General features: G+C 46.6%; 1 protein-coding gene; it reads right to left on the bottom strand.

Moving 5' to 3' along the window:
- Positions 1-2,430: 2,430 nt before the first annotated feature.
- Positions 2,431-17,817, bottom strand: FFUJ_00003 (non-ribosomal peptide synthetase; the record flags this gene model as incomplete). XM_023573779.1 has 3 exons in its annotated part: positions 2,431-5,781; positions 5,836-10,222; positions 10,301-17,817. 3 exons carry the CDS (start codon positions 17,815-17,817, stop codon positions 2,431-2,433), a joined length of 15,255 nt encoding a protein of 5,084 aa, XP_023425441.1.
- Positions 17,818-17,903: the final 86 nt, after the last annotated feature.

The following is a 17,903-nucleotide window of genomic DNA, read 5'->3' as shown; positions in this document are numbered from 1 at the left end:
ATAAGATTAAATATAATATAAAGACTTATTAAATAATAATTAAGATATTTAGGAAAAAGTATAGTAATTAATTTTAATAAATTAAATAATTTATTATATTTTAATTATAATTTCTCTTAAAAAGGTTAAGATTATTAACTGGCTTACTTATTTAATTAACTTACTTATTAAATATAATAATTAATATTATGAAATAATTAAATAAATATAATAATAGTATTATAAAATAATTAAGTAAATATAATAATTAATAAAATATAAAAAGGAGAAATTAAGAAAATAATTCTTATAATTTTATATTTTAATTAAAATAATTTAAAAATTAAAATATTAAAATAAAAAGAAGTTATATAATAAGTTATATTATTTTAATATTTATTAAATAAAAAAAAGTTTATTTTAATAGAATTTCTTTAAGATTTTTAAAATTAAATTTTTTAAAAAAAAAGTTTTTTCTTTTTTTCTTTAAGACTTATATTTTCTCTATCCCTAATATAAAAGTAAGAATAGATCTATAAATGCCTTATTACTAAATGCCAATACAATTTCTTTAAGCATATAGCCTGCAGTCTCAATATAGTAGAAGTATATAAGTCTAATAAAAACTAGATAAAAGCCTGTAATAATAATATAGTAGTATCCTCCAATGCCCCTAAATGCATTTAATGTTAATATACTAATGGAAAAGTTAAATAGCTAGTTAGAGTATATAGTAAGTGCTATGCCTTTACTTTAAGCGTAAAGGGGGAAGACTTTAGTAAGTAGTAGCTAGGGAATTAGACCCTAGGTAAAGCTATAGATAGCGTTATAAATAATAATAAAAGTATATATACTATAGGCCCTGGTGTTAATATTAAGGGCATAGGCCTTAATAAGTGTATAAATAATATAGAGGGCTATAGCTATAAGAATACCTGTAACTATCTATTATTAGCCTTGCTTAAATTACATTAAGATTATCTACTTATTACTAAGAATTAAAAGCAAATATTATCCCTATCTATTAGCTAACCACTAAGTAAGAATAGTAGTAGCAATATAGAGGATAGAATTAGCAGCTATATAAAGTAAGGACTTTTCCTAGCTTATATCTATTTTAGTAAGGGTAGTTAGTAGATAAAATAAAATAACATTAATGCCATTAAGCTAAGCAATATCTATGCCGTAATACCAATAATAGTATGTTTTTAATGGCAAGTAAATATCTTAAGCCAGGTTAACTTCTTTAAGGTTGCTTTATAGTATATAGCCTCTTTGATCTCTAATATTATCTGCTAAATATACTTGGCCTAGATATTGCAGCCTGGTATATATAGATTTATAACAGTCTAGAGATATTCTTTTATAAAACTATTACATACTAGCTAGTAAGGAGTTTTAAGAAGAATAAAAGATATAGAAAAGAGGATAAATATAAGGCCTATTTAAATAAAGTAGAGGCCTTATTATAACTTACTTTTAAGAATAAGATAGTAGAAACTAAAGTTAACCTAGGTCGAAAGTATATAGCCACTAATAAGAAATATATATTTAATACTAACTATTAAGCTATAGCAATACAGTGCGGCAATTTCAGTTTAGATAATAGAAATAGTTATAAAAAGAAAGCTAATATCTAGGCCCTATAGAGTATAATTAGTAATAAATAACTTAAAGCTAGAGATAAAGGCCTAAATAAAAGTAATAGTAAAGTAGATTAAACTGCCTATTTAAATATATCTCTTTTGCCTTACTATATCTTTAAGGCTACTGGCAATAAGGGAACCTAGAGTAGCTAAGACCTAAAGATATGCCATAAGAATACTATAATAAAAGGGTTAATATTATCGCTCGTTCCATCTGCGCTGCTATAATCGGCGAAAAATCGGGAGAGAAAAATTAGGTTAACTAGGAGGCCTGCCATGATAGCTATATATGGTGTTAGGATAAATGAAATAACACCCTCGATAATAGAGTCGAAACTTACCCTGATTATAGCCAAATAAGGCATCTCTAAGACTTCCTTAAGCGCAAGTTATTCAGAGAAGAGCTATTCCTCTAAAGGGATAACGAGCATATATGCTCTTTGGCTTGAGTTTAGCCTTAAGCCATAAGACTTTTGTGACGGGGAGGTCCTCATTGTTGGCGCGAGTTAGAGCAGTCTCTATAAGAGTTGGCAACGACGGCTTCTCCATTATATTAAGTTTAATAGTTAAAGAAGTTAAAGATAATTGTATAGATAAGTGAATAGGGTACAGTTCACTAAGTGCTTCTAGGTATTAATTTTAACTTTAAAGATAATAGCTTACTATAAGGGCCTTACTATTTAAGCCTTTATAAAAAGAGTTAAAAGGCTTACTAGCCTCTTATAAGGCTAATAGTAAGAAAAATAAAATAAAAATAAAAGTAAATTAAATAAGAAATAAACTTAATAATATTTACTTTACTTTTTTACCCTCTTACTATAATATCTTTCCATATTTCCACAACCCTATTAACATCATCTTCATCCATAGCTCTATTATCCCAAATTACAGCCAGGCTCACTGCAATGTAATTATCCTCGGATATTATTGAACATTCAGCTGAGAATGTACCTGGAGGAGGTACCACTACCTTTTGTCCAATGTGAGTTATGCCAATACTCCTGGCAGCGTCAACGTCTGTATGGCCAGCTGGATGAATGGCAAGGTCAAGTGGAAAGCGTCCAAGCAGTGAAGCAGCATGCGGATGAATGTCGTCATCATCTTGGCTGGCCAAGTCCTTTATAGCGTCTAAGCCAGTGTGCTCATGTGGCATGACACGCACAGTCTCGATGCGTACAAGGTCAGCTACATCAACTAGCCCGCGAGGCTCATCAAGTAACTGAATACGGAGGGGTAACTTCGAGATGAGTGGGCCAGGGCACGTATCGATCCCCCCGAGTGGGAGTGTTCGTCCAGTGACGAGGTATGCAATAGTAATGTCCTTCCGATGGCTCAGCCTGGCTAGTAACATGATCCAGGCAGCCGTGATAAGTGACGTCGAGCTCCTACCCCCATGTTTGGGAAATGATACCTGGTGTACAGCTAGGCGGTCCTGACGAGGATCTGCGATCGATGGATATCTGAAAAGCAGTACCTGTGAACCAATATCTGCAATATAAGACCGCCAGAATCTCCGAGATTCAGAACTCGCGTCTCTCAGCTTGCTGATATGTCGTATTAGTCCATTGAAAGGCAAACAAGTACGTGAGTGACGGGTAGAATTGGCACGGTCTTGACCGAGAGACCTCAGCATCATCCCGAAAGACCATGCATCATAAGCAGCGTGATTCAACGACCAGATGAGATGAGTGCAGCCCGAGTTATTCATAACGAGAGATAACCTGTGCAAGGGCTCACTCAAGCCGGAATGCATCCAATGGTCCTTTTTCTCCTGGTCCAACGCTGAGTCTAGATCATCTGTAAGATGGATAGACCACGGCGCCTCATGTCCTTTGTGGAGAACGACCTGCAAAAGTTGTCCACTCTCCCCGTGTCGCACAATTCGAGTCCTCAGTGTTGGGAACTCGGCGGTGCAACGGCCCATAGCCTTTTCTAGCCGATGCATATCGGTGCCCTTATCTATTGAGAAGATGAATTGGGTGACGTGGGCGCCGGGCCAGACCTCTGTCCCCGACAAAAACATCTCTTGATAGGCAGTACATGGGTATATTTGCTCAATCCTATCAGGAGGGACAGTAAGGACCTCGTACAATGAGTCCTTGAGCTTGGAGGACGTATCAATGGGCAGCATGTGAGTGGAATCCTCTTTAGATGGCTCCTCTTCGTGTCTCAATGGACCTAACAGGTCGGCCATATCTGACAGGATCGGATTCTTGAAGATATCGACGACTGAAAGTGTTAAGCCCCGGTGTCTGGCCATCGCGACTAGCTTCATTGCCATCATTGAGTCTCCCCCGGCGTTAAAGAAGTTATCAGCCGGACCTGCCGGTTCGCCTTTAGACGTTGAAAGAACCTCGGACCAAAGAGCGCTGAGGAGCCTTTCTTTGGGAGTCTTTAGTGCTTGTCTATTTGTGGAGGTCCTTTTAGTCAATTCTACTGCCAGAGGTAGGGCGAGTCTGTGTAAAGCTTTGCGATCCAGCTTTCCTGTGCTCAAGAACGGCAGAAATGGTAGAGGAATGAATGCAGTTGGCACCATATGCTTCGGCAGGCTTCCGTTCAGCTTTGGGAGCAAACCTTTGATAAGTTTCTCCATGTAAACCTCCACCTCGGTGTCTGACAATCCAGGTAGCATAAGATTTGTCCCAAATACAGCGGCAAGAATCCGTCTTTCACCATCAATTAATATATCGACAGCCACCGTGAGAGCACTCGGAATATGTTGTCTGATAGTCTCCTCGATTTCCGCGAGTTCAACTCTTTGGCCACGGATCTTGACTTGCGAATGGTCCTTGCGGCCAATCCAACTAACTGTACCGTCGGTATTGATACGGACCAGATCGCCAGTTTTGTAAAAACGACGTGAACCCTGAAAGCTCGGGTCTTGAATCGTCCACGACTGGTTAGACAAGAATGCTGCGGCAGTCTTATCCTCATCGACAAGGTAATATCGAGCAAGTCCAGGCCCTTCAATGAAAAGCTCTCCAATACCACCAAGAGGGGCCAATTCATCGTTTTTGAGAGGATTGACGATCCAGACTCGACAGCCGACTGGATGACCCAATAGGCTAGCAGGTGTAGTGCTCGTCATGTCCGTCATCAGAGATACGATACAAGTCTCAGTTGGGCCATACATGGAAAAAAGCCTGACGTGTGGAGCCCATCGATCTCTATCACTAGATAGAACGGGCTCTCCGCCCAAGCCCAAGGTATTGAGACAGGGAATACTGCTGGGTTCAATCAATCGTGACACGGATGTTGAAAGCGCCGCGATGGTATTGGCATTGAACTTGTTGATTGAGCCAGCCAGATCATCCATGCAATCGGACTCGGACGGAGCACAGATAGTCCCTCCAGAAATGAGAGTGCCAAACACATCAAGAAGCATTACATCAAACCAGTATGCGTTGAATTGGAACACCCTGGAATTAGAATTCAAACCTACGCGGCTTGAAAGGACAGTCAAGGAGGAACATAAAGCTTGATGTTCAATCACAACTCCCTTCGGCAAACCAGTGCTTCCGGAAGTGAACAGTATGTAAGCAGCGTTTTGTGGTCCAACAGATGACGGGAAAGCTCGAGACGGCTTCAAGGCTGATATCGGGGATGGGATCGTATCTTGGCTTATGACCAAGATCTTGACATGGTGGAGAGATAGAGAAATCGAAAGCTCCTCGTATTGGGGCGATACGAGTATGATCGAAGCATCCACGCTTTCAACTAAATGTTGTAGTCTCTTGATTGGACTCTGTGGATTCAAGGGAACGAAGCAACCGCCTGTTTTCACCACGCCGAGCATGGCAACAATAGCCCACTTGGACTTCTCGAAAAGTATACAGACTGGACTTTCAGGTCCAATACCAAGACCCGAAAGCTTTTCGGCTAGGGACGTCGACAAGGCATCTAGGGCTGCGTATGCCATGGAACCATCCCAAGCGTCGATGGCGGTGTGTGACGGACTCAGCTCAACTTGCTTTCTTACAAGATCATGAACACAAGCTTGGACTGCTTCTACTGGGCTACTGCTGACTCTGCTAATCTGCGATATATGTGCTGGAGAGAGTGCAGCTATGCTTCGCAACCGTGTGTCAAGCGGTGCATGAAGCAGATTGTCCATGATAGTAATGTAAGTGTCTACAATCAACTCCGCCTGCTGATTCTGTGTATTGTTGTCAGCCATCTGATGTCAATCTTGAAAGTGAATGAAACTCACTGATACTGCAACACGGTCAAAACTCATATTGACCACCACCTTTTGCCCCTCTGCCGGCAATTGTATCTCCAAGACCATAGGACTCGAGGAGAAACCCCGAACATTTATAATGTCTCGTATAATACTATTGGCGGGTGTCTCGTCCAGATCAGGTTGTACCCAGAAGAGGTTATCAAACTTACAGGCTTGGCGACAGTCTAGATTCAAACGAGAAATTTGCTCCAAGCCCATGTGAGAGAAGCGAACGGCGTTGAGATTGTCTTTCTGCACCGCGGTAATGAGATCCAAGACACAGGAGTCGTAGTTGATGGTTGTTCGAGACGGAACTGTAGCAATAGTTGGGCCAACAATGGTTTCTACACCTGGAACGCTAGCAGCGGCGTACTCTCGTCCAGACAAAATGGTGCCACATAGAGTATCGCTATTGGCAGTGTAATGACTGATAGTAATAGCCCAAGCCGCCTGCGCCACTATTGCTGTCTTCCCTAGGAGATGGTCGCTTAGAGTAGGTAGATCAAGGTTTCGTTGGATCGTATCTGTAGCCGAGGATTGGTGACCTGGATCTTGTGGTCGGGGGATCAGACTTGCGCTGGAAAGACCAGAAAATCTCTCTTTCCAGTAAGACTTTGCTTTCTCTGGGTCTTGTTCAGTGAGGTGGCGGATGTATGTGTTGAATGGGGTATAAGGGCCGACGGAATAGCTCGAGCTTGATGTAAGCTTCTTCGTTATCGTTCGCCAAATATTGGAGAGGGACCATCCATCGTACGCAGCGTGATGAACGCAGAGTCCGACTTTGACAGAGTGGTCTGTGTCCTTGATCCGTCCTCCATTGCCACCAAGAATGGCTAAGTGAACTAGCGGTTTCCCGTAATCATGTGTGTTGTAGACGAATTCGATAAACGACTTTGCGTCAGGGAACTCAGTCCACGTCAACGGTTGGTACTTCATGACGACCTGCCACTCCCCGTGGCTTTGATCATGACTGAGAACAATCCTTGTTCGTAAGATCTCGTATGACTTGAACATCAATAGCCAAGCATCCTGGAAGAGTGTCATCTGCGAAGAGGGAACTTGGATGCTCTCGGCCAAGATATAGACTCCTCGATGTCTTGCCGTTTCAGCCATGAGAGTGGCTTGTAGAGGGGTGCAGGGATAAATATCCTCGACTTCATCTTTATTGATGTTGTACAAGGGTAGGATATCATCCATGACTGACTTCAGATCACTCTCCGAGATGAGTTGGAAGGGCTCGGGGGGTTGGCGTGTTTCTGACTGTACACGGGAATCCTCTGGGCGGGACAGACGAGACGCCATGTCAGCGAGGACAGGGGACGAGAAGACATCTTCGTATTGCAGATGATGGCCGTTTGACCGCGCTAGGCCGACCAGCCTGATGGCATAGATAGAGTTTCCACCAAGACCGAAGAAGTTATCATGGCGACAAATGAGATCCGTGTTGACTCCAAGGATACTACACCACCATTCTCGAACAATTGCCTCGCTTGATGACCATGTCTCGTTCTTGTTGACCTCCTTCTGAGTATATGGTACGAAATATTCCACACAGCGTTGAGCAAAGCTTCTGTCCAATTTCCCCGACGCTGTGGTAGGGAAATGCTGCACAGCGATAAATGTGTTTGGAGTCATGTGCTCTGGGAGAATACGACGTAGCTTGAACTTCAACTGAGATGCCGTTGGAGACTCGTCGGCTCTACCAGGCATGGAGAGCAGTGAGCAAGGCACGCCCATAACACATTCTTTGTGCTGTATATCCATCCTCAGGAGTGCTGCTAGTTCGGCATCTGACTTGTTTCTCGTGTCCTTCCAATAGACTTGTACGGTACTTGAATGATAGGTTGAGTCGTCTGCCATAGCGTGTTGGATGTGGTGCTCGATTTCGCCAACGTCGATTCGGTGGCCTCGGAGCTTGATCTGGCCGTCTCGTCGTCCAAGAAAGTTCAAAGTGCCGTCGGCTTCATGGCAGACCATATCTCCGGTGCGGTATGTCCTACTATTCTTCTTCCCTGGAATATTGTTGGGTAGGTGGTTGGAGAATGAAAGCTGGGTTCTCTCAGGGTCATTGAGATAGCCGCGAGCCAACATCTGACCTTCGAGGCATAGTTCACCAGGCGCTCCGATAGGAGATATGCTTCCGGACATAGAACTGATGATCCAAGCATTGATACCGACGGGACGACCGATATTGGTAACCTTGGTGTCAGTGGCATCCAGCCGAATATCTCTACCACAAGAGAACACACATGCCTCGGTTGGGCCATAGCAATTGGTGACCCGTCGCCCTTGCTGCGCCCAAGCAAAAATATCGCTCTGCGTCAGTGATTCACCTCCAAACAGACACTGTCTGACACAAGGTAACTGCCCAGGGCGTATCACTCTGGCTACAGTTGGCGTGAGAGTAATGGTGTTGAGTTCATTGGTGCGAATAAAACCCTCCAGGTCATTAACTCTCGAGTGCTCAGATGGAACAAATAGACACCCCCCAGAACATAAGGTAATGAATATCTCAAAGATGCTAGCGTCAAAGGTGTAGTTGCTGAACTGAAGCATCTTTGTGTCACGGGTAAAGCCAAAGAAGTCTATTTGAGAGGCAATAGCTTTGGACCATGCTCCGTGTTGGACTACTACACCCTTGGGCTGTCCGGTTGTGCCCGATGTGTAAAGTAGATAGGCTGCTCTAGATTTATCAACTGCGCTACCCGAGCGATTCAGCTGCATTTGTTCGTGTTGGTCGATATCCTTCAGGTCCACTGGAACGATGCGGCGGTGGGAAGAAAGACCAGACAGCAAATCGGTGTGGGCTGGGCTGGTCAATACTACCTGGACATTGGCCGCCGTAAGCAGATTCTCAAGTCGAGCTGGAGGCTGCGAGGCGCTTATTGGCATGAAAGCAAAGCCTGTTTGTAGTACGGCGAGCATTGAAACAATTGCAGCTGCTGATTTGTCAAAGCAGACGGCGATGAACTCCCCACTGATATCCAGTTGTGTGATTCTATGAGAGACAACCCTGGCCAAGCGGTTGAGTTCGGCGTATGAAAGAGTGGAATCATCAGCCACAACAGCACGGGCTCTTGGATTATTGCGTGTGTTCAGGCCTATGTGATCGAGGACGAGATGTGTCTGGCGAGATGCTCCATAGCGGTGTCCGTCCTTGTTCCAATCCAACATTTTCTGCAGATGGGCTGGAGCTATCCCTGTCATGATACTAGCGAGGTTGGTCCCCGAGAGCCCGGAAGAACACATTAGGCCTTCTGAGAGACTTTGAAGAACGTGGTCATACTGCTGCATTACACTTTCGACCATAGAACCTCCAATGCACACTGGATCGTAGCAGACGTTGACGACTAGCGACTCTGGTTGAACTGTAAATTCAACAGCCAGAGGATAAGGATGGAAGTCAACCGAGTCAACCGGGACCTGGGTTATGCCAAATACAGAGAGAGGGGAGTCCAAATCGACTGTGTTGTGGTTGACCAGTATTAGAGTGCTGAAATTGCATGCTTGCTGAGCTTCGAGTCCCAAAGCCCGAATTTCATGGATACCAAGATACTGGTGGGGGATGACATTGGCCGCTTCCTGTTGAACATATTCGAGGAACTCTATGACATTCTGATTCAAGTTGATGTTTAGCTGTCTCGGCAACGTGACAATCGTTGCTCCTACAACCTGATCTAGGCCGGGCATTGGAAAGTCCCGGCCTGATAAAGTCACGCCAAAGTTGACAGTGGAACTGGCCGTGTATTGTGATAGAAGTATTGCCCAAGCAGCGTGAACCATGGTTGAGGGGGTGACACCTGCAGACATGGCGATGGTTGATTGGAAAGCAAACTCGAAGCTTGCGCTGGCCGTGGCGATTGGTTTGTGTGTTGATGGAACCGCAGGGAACTGGAAACCGTCTCTGTCTTGCTCGACCAAATGACTCTTCCAATACTCCTTGGACGCTGAGAGAGGTGCAGCGCCAAGATGTTGCACAAACGATTGAAAGGATGGTATATCGCGAGACAATTGTCTCCCTTGATAGATGGCAAGAGCAGTATCCCACATCCTACTAAAGGACCAGCCATCGAAAAGGGCGTGGTGAATAGACATGACAAAATAGTGGCATTGTGCTATCTGGTCAAAAACCATGGTCATGCGGAAAAGAGGGACACCGTAGCCGAAAATAAGGCGTCTTTGTTCTTCTAGATGATCGTCAAGAGTAGAGCAAGTGCTTTGTTGAACTACGACAGGGCTCTTTTGCAACACAATAAGAGCACCTTGACTATGAGTCACGATGCGGCTTCGAAGTATGGCATGGACCATAGTGGTCTGTTCCCACGCAAACTGGAGTTTCGCAAGGTCCAGGTCTGATGGGAGTTTGTACGGAGCACTGTAAATGCGTTTTAGCCAGTGTGAATCAAGAATGACTGCGAAATATTGGTGCATGTCATGTTAGATGGGTACTTACTGCAAGGCATAAGCTCCATGTCCTTCTCGATGTGCTGATAGCACCATCAAGCCCTCCTGCATAGGCGTGCAAGGAAAAATATCCTCAACCTCACTCCACAGAATATCCGCATTGTCGAACATCTGCTGCCACAGTCCTTCATTCAAAGCAATCCCCCTTGTACGGAGGAGGGAGAATGGCGATGTATCTGGGTCGTTCTCGATAATAGTCGTTGATGTGGACGTTGAAAAGGATTGCGGCGACGAGGAAGAGGTAGATTCTGGAGCAGTCAGCGACAACGGAGCCATTCCTTTGGCCATGTCGCTCAACGTTGGGTTGGCAAGTATGTCGGCGACAGAGAGTTGAAACCCTGCCTTTCTCGCTTGCGATCTCAGGTTCATAGCCGCCATAGAGTTACCGCCCAGACGAAAGAAATTGCTTTGAGTCCCGCTGACTCTCACATTAAGGACAGACTCCCATAAATGCGCCAACTCGCTAACTGGATCGTCCTTGACTACATCGACACTCGGTTCATGTACCATGTCAAGAGAAGAGGCAAATGAGAAGAGTTGATTGCGGTTCAGTTGAGCGGCGGCGTGTCTCAGAGCGCGTCTGTCGACCTTTCCAGAGGTTGTGAGAGGTAGGCTGTCTATGGGAATGTAGGCTTGTGGTACCATGTAGCGTGGCATTTTGGAACTGGATGACTCAAGCCGTGGTAACATGCTCCGAAAATATTCTAGTAGCAAAGGATTATCGGGAATTGTAAAGGGCTTCTTGTTGTCAGCCTTGTCGTCCCGTGTCGAGCTTGGGTCATGCCCGGCGATGTAGACGAATGCCGTTAACACGTCAGCCTCACCAAGTGCCTTTCGGTCAAGAAGCTCTACTGTTATGAGCCCAGCTTCCGGTTCTATGGACGCCCTCAGAGTCTCTTCTATCTCGGAAACTTCCACGCGCTGTCCGTTGATCTTGATCTGATTGTCTTTGCGGCCGATATAGCTGATGGTTCCATTCGTGTTGTACCGGACCATGTCACCTGTCTTGTACAGCCTGCTATTCGGTCTAATATTCTGAAGCCACGGAGGGTTACTGATGAAGGCCTGAGCTGTCTGCTCTGGCCTCTTCAGATATTCTCGTGCCAGAATCGGTCCCTCTATGAGAAGTTCTCCCGAAGAGCCAATGGCCCGGAGCTGATTATGGTCGTTCTCGTCTACTATCCATGTCGACCCGCGGAAGGCCCTGCCGATATTCGACGCGTCGGTAGTCCTCGTTACCTCCGAGTTGGCGATGCAAGCAATTGATGCTTCCGTGGGTCCGTACATATTAACCATCTTGACATAGCCTGACCAAGCTTCTATTTGCGACGCTGGCAAGGCCTCACCGGAGAAGCAAAGAACACGAAGGCTTGGAACCAATCGTGGATCAAGCAGAGATGCGAATGAGGGCGTGATGCCAGCATACGTGGCCCTGCTCCGTTGGATAAAGTCTGTGATGTCGGCTGGGCTGCGGCCTTCATCAGACATGACGCACACGCATCCGCCAAGCTGTAATGCACAGAAGATGTCTGCAATCGAGGCATCAAAGGAATATGATGCGAACTGGAGTGTGCGAGTTCCAGACCCCATGGCAGTCATGCCGGCCGCTCGACCTAGTTCATCGAGACCAGTCACAACAGCGCGATGAGTGACAACTACTCCTTTTGGGATCCCCGTCGATCCAGAAGTGAATACAACATAGGCCGCGTTGTCTGGAGATAGAGAGGGGCACAGGGGAGTATGTTGTGACTCCCTGCTGACAGATTTCAGGTTGTTGACAAAAGAGGGATGGATCTCGATAATTGCTGCTTTACGGGCATTCATGTCTGGTGAGGCATCCAGTTTCTTTGACCTGTTGGTCAGCGGCGAGCAAAGAAGAATGGAGGCCTCAATCTCGCCAACAATGTTCCAGAGACGAGATGCAGGGTGGGTTGGATCAAGGAGAACGAAGCAACCGCCCGCCTTCAAGACGGCGAGAATGGTGACAACGGTCCACACGGACTTTTCAAAACATATCGGAATCATCTGTTCTGGCCCAACTCCAAGATGAACCAGGTAGTTGGCAAGACGGGCTGACAGATCATGCAGTTCTCCATATGACATTGATCCATCCCAACTGAATACGGCTTCTCGCGTAGGGTCCTCGATGACCTTTTCAATAAACAGGTCATGCAAGCATTTATCCTTGGGTGGACTCAGGAGCCTGTTCCAGTTCGATATCTGATCAAAGTCACGAGTACTGATGCCGCTGACATCGTTCAGAGGTACTGATGGATCCTGTATAATCTGACTCAAGATGTGGTCAAATGACGCAGCAATATTAATGGCATGCATGCGACCGACTGTTGATGTTCGATAGTCGACATAGATACACATCCCATCGACACCGTCGTCTCCAGTCTCGACAATAAGAGAGATATCGAACTCGGTAGGGTCGTTAGCAGCGATCTGGTCGAATATAAGGCCTGATCCATTTCGCAATTGCATGTCTTTGGTCCATTTTGGCATGAATGAAATGCCAGTATTGAACAGTAAGGAGGATCCTGTTAGGCCAATGGCATCTTGAATCTCGGCCAGAGATCTGCTTTGGTGGCTAATGGAGCGTGCGGAACGATCCTGGATTCTTTGGAGCATGTCAGCAATGGGCAATTGTCCTTCATTGTCAAAGTCTAGGAAGTGGACCAGAATGGAAATGAAAGGCCCAACCGCTTGCTCAATATCGACGACTGGGGCATCTCGGCCGGAAGCAAGATAGCCAAACGCAACCTGGCTGTCAGATGTATACATGCGAAGAACAAGTGCCCAGACGAGCTGCACCAGAGTAGGCACTGTTACTCCCATGTCTGCTAGGAAGTTTCTCAGTGAAGACGGCTTATCGCTCATACACACTTGAACAGCGCCCCTCTGTTGTTCAGTCCCGGGTGCTTCTATGCTTTCCTCATGTTTGAGAGTAGGAAATTGGCAAGGCCTAGCCGTCGCAAGGTAGGATTTCCAATAGGCGAGATCATCACTTCGACGCTTCTCGTCACGGATGTAGCGTATGAAGTTCGCAAAAGGGTTCCAAGTCCATTCTCTTCGTACCTCATGGCTGTTCCTGTAAGCCCTGGATAAGTCTCGTAGCAGCGGAGCGATCGAAGTGCCGTCAAACAGAATGTGATTGACTTGGAATCTGACAAATGTCCGTCCTTCATCGGTTGAACAAATTGCCAAAGCATGTGGCGGCCTCTTGTCGATCAATATGCCCCTTTTCTTGTACGACGCGCAGCTTGAGAGCTGTTTCAGTGCTTGAGAAGAATCCCGGGTATGCATCAAGATTGTGGAAGGGCGGTATTTCCTCAGGACAACCTGATGAAGCATGACGTCGTTTGAAGATGAGGCGGCTTCGAGAAAGACAGTTCTGAGGGCGGCGTGCCGAGCAACAACATCATTCCAGGCCAGCACAAGTCGATTAACGTCAACTTGATAGTTCCCTTGGCGGCCGTCAGTGACCTCCCAGGTGAGATCTATCTCGTAGACGCCACCACTGATCCTGGACTGACTGAGTGCCAGACTGTCCTGCATTGGCGAGCCACAGTAGATTTCTTCCACCCCTTCAATGCTGTCGATTCCTGGAATGGTCGATACCGAAGCCATGAGAGTTTCAAGATCGGAGTAGTCACTCAACCTGGCTTGGCTGAGATCACTGAGAGTATATTGGCGCTTCTCCAGCATAAGGTATGTCACAATCTCGTCGATGACAGCCGGCAAGAGCCTTGTGAGCCAAAGAGATATTCTCTCCTGGTACCTAGCTCGAGAGTTCCAAGCCATGGTAAAGTGAATCTCCCCATCGGTGAGGACAGCCGCCGAGAGCTCGAAGAGACAGAAGCGCTGAAGTTCAGGGGCTGAATCTGATAAAGCCTCGCCAGCTTCCCAGGCTTCCGCCATCAGAAGAGACTTTTCTTTCTCCAGGGATTGGTATCTTCCCTCGTAGTTGAACATGATCTCTGCTGGTATATGGTCCTTAAAAGTCTTACGTCCTTGCTCGTGGAGATACTTTGTAGAAAAGTACTGGAATCCATTTTCGGCACAGCCTTTACGAAAGTCCTTGACTCTCCGTACTGTATCTACCACGTCACCAGCGCTGATATTGGGAACGTAGATAGGAAACATGGTAGTGAACCATCCAACAGTTCTTGAAATATCTAAATCACTAGTCCACGGCTCCCGGCCATGGCCTTCGTTGAAGATTGGCGGAATTGGCCGTTCCGGGAACGCGCGTTTGAACGAGAGAAGTATGGCTGAGAGGAAGATGTCGACTGGTTCGGTTTGCAGCGCTTCGTGGCACTCGTAAAGCACGTTCTTGGTCGTCATGTCGCCTAGAGAGATACTCTTCTCGATGACATCGCGGTAGACATTCCGCGCCGAGGAGATTCCCCAGTAAGAAAAGTCAGGAGCTGGCACCGCATACTGTTGGGGGATGACTCGATCTGGATCCATATTTTTAGCTGCTTCATGCTGAAGTTCCGACCATACGGGAAATGGAACTGATTCTTGAGGCAATAAGAGGGCTGAGATGTCGTTTGCATCGGTGGTGTTTCCGTAGGGTTGAGCTAAGGACACTTCTAGTTCTTCCAATATGACTCTCCAGGAAACAAGGTCGACTACGAGGTGATGCGATACAATGAACAGTAGCATACCCTGTTCAACTTGACCATCGAAGAGCTGAGCCCGAAGTAGCGGACCAGACTCTATGTCAAGAGACTCTCTAGCCTTCAGCATCAAGGCCTCTCGTTGTTTATAATCAGAAGCATCAGGGAAGTACTCGAAGAAGAGGTTTCCTTGGTCATCAGGCAAGATTCTTTGCATCCACTCGCTAGACGATACCCTCTGGAAGCGACCTCGCAGCATGGCATGACGTCGCACCACCCCACCAAGTGATTCCTTGACATGGTCTGAACTTCTCCTCTCTCGAATGCGCAAAAGGACACTCTGGTTGTAGTGGTTCCACGTTACAGAGGTAGGTGCTGTCGCCATGAAAAGGCGTTGAATTGGTGATAGAGGATACAGTTTGCCTGGATGAGCAGTTGGTACCTGTATTGAGGTCACTACTTCTCTCATGCTCGATGCTGCTTCAGCCAGGGAATGGCAGGTCAAGAGATCTTTGACGGTAACTACCAGCGTCTGCGTTCGCTTGATGAGCGACGATACCTGCATGGCAGTGATGGAGTCTCCTCCATGGCCAGCAAAAGCTCTTGACATTGCAATTCTCTCAACGGGGATATTGAGAACTTGGCTACAGGCTTCACGCAAAAGCCTCTGGCAATTATCCGTCTCATGGCCATCTTGATCATCTTCGTCTTGGGCATGATCCAGGATAAGCCCCAAATACTCCTCGTGAGAGAGTGTCTCGAGCTTGTTCATGAGTACCTTTCTATCCAGCTTTCCGGAAGATGATAATGGAAGATGTGGGACAGAGATCCAGATTGACGGGCACATGTATGACGGCAGATTCTTTCGAAGAACTTGCTCTACCTGCTGCGCTACGCCGGGGTCACACGAGGAGATACCAAGCGACTGACCAGAGGAACCAGCACCCTCAAGGACAGCAATGAGCTTGTTCTTCATGGAACCAGCCTTGGGGACCAAGACAGCAGCATTGTGTGACTTGATATACGACTCAATCTCGCTGAGTTCCACCCTCTGTCCGCCAAGTTTGACTTGCGAGTCCAGACGCCCAACACACTGCAGCGAACCATCAGCGCAGTAACGAACGAGATCACCACTTCGATAGAATCGCCTAGAGAAAGGCTTATTGTCCATCATGTTGGGGATCCAGCTGAGATCCTCAAAGAAACTGCTTGCAGTCCGTTCAGGGTCATTCAAGTAGCCAGGGGTAAGATGGGGCCCAGAGCAGATGAGTTCACCGACCGCACCGATCGGGACGAGTCGCTCGTTCTCGACATCGGCAACCCATGTGTGGGTATTTATGCCGGTTCCGACGTTGGAAGCTCTGCCCCTGATGGCCTTGGCGGCAGTGGTGATCAGGTTGTTCTCAGCTGGGCCGTAGACGTTATAAACCTGCACACCTGAGTCGAGCCATTCCGCAATGTCAGACTCTCTCACCATCTCACCGACGAGGAGAATCTTTCTGATGGATTTGGAAGACAAAGCCGGGTCGAGGACCCGAGCCACTGTTGGAGTCAGAGCCGCCCAGTTGGGTTGAGTACGCGAGATGTATTCTTGGAGACCAGTCATGCGCTCTTCTTCTGAAGGGATACACAGAGTGCCACCATGCAGAAGCGCTGTGAACACGTCCACCATGCAGACGTCGAAGGTGTATGAAGCAAACTGGAGGACGCGGGTTTTGTCGTCAGCGCCAATATGGTGCGCATACGAAGATGCCCCGGTGCAGATTGTGGCGTGTGTGGCGACGATTCCCTTGGGTGTACCAGTACTGCCAGATGTAAACAGTCCAATGGCGGGGCTGTCAAAACTAAGAGAAATGGTGTCGATGTCTTGCGATTCGCATACCTCGTGGTGAGGAACGCCGATAACTTTGACTGATGGAAACTCATTGCATAGCCGGTTCTTGATGTCGTTGTCTGCGTCGCCCACTAGGATATGCTGAGCTCCAGTAGCTTGGAGAATCTGGACAACACGACTTTTGGGATGCCTAGGATCCAATGGAACACAAGCTCCTCCCGCTTTGAGGATGGCCAGCATGGAAACAATGGCCCAGCGCGATTTGTTGAAGCAGAAAAGCACCCAAGAGCCAGGGCCGATATTTGCTCGGGACAAAGATTCCGCCAAAGATGATGAGGCTGCATCAAGCTCCCGATATGTCATGTTTCCATCCCAGGATTCGATGGCCGATTTGTCAGGTTGACGCTGGAGAATGCGAGCGAATTGGTCGTGAATTAGCGACTCGGTGCGTGTCAGCTGGCTCTTGTTCCAGCTCAGAATTTGGTTGACATCGTTGTCGCTAAGAGTAATTCCTCTCACTGCTTGATTTGGCTCTTGGAAGCAGTTGAGGACGTGTCTAAAGTTTTGGCATAGATTCCGAGCTTCATCAGCATCCATGAAGCTCGCTCTGGCCAAGACGCCAAGGTTGGAACCCGTAACCATCAATGCAACATCAATTCCTCGTGGGATCAATTCCGACAACTTTTTTCCTTCATTTTCATCCAACTTAAAGATGACTGCGGTGTTGTAATGGCAAACAGTGTCATCACTGTAGTCATACAGCTGGACATGGGAGCAGACATCCTCCAGGGTATCATGAGGCCCAAGGTTGCAGAGCTTAGTAGCAACAATGCCATCTTGGGTCAAAGATCCGAAAGATAAATGATCCAGGCCAGTATAAAGACGCAGTGTCACGCACCAAGCAGCTTCCAGAGTCACAGCGGATGGGGTTGGTGAGAGCCATTCGATAGCTTGTTCGTTGATGTCGGTTGAGTTTGTAACTCTACCGGCAAATGCATCAAGATTGCACGCAAGGACTTGTTTGTCTATCATTTTGATAGCCATTGTTTCGCAGTACGAATTAATTCGCGATTTTGGTGATCAATCAGTACAAGGTAAACGCTTGCAGTGTGAGTGAATGCTAGAACTGC

This window comes from Fusarium fujikuroi, chromosome FFUJ_chr01, assembly GCF_900079805.1.
Source record: "Fusarium fujikuroi IMI 58289 draft genome, chromosome FFUJ_chr01".
NCBI lineage: Eukaryota > Fungi > Ascomycota > Sordariomycetes > Hypocreales > Nectriaceae > Fusarium > Fusarium fujikuroi.
The sequence above is the reverse complement of the archived record's forward strand: the minus strand, read 5'-3'. Positions and strand labels throughout refer to the sequence as shown.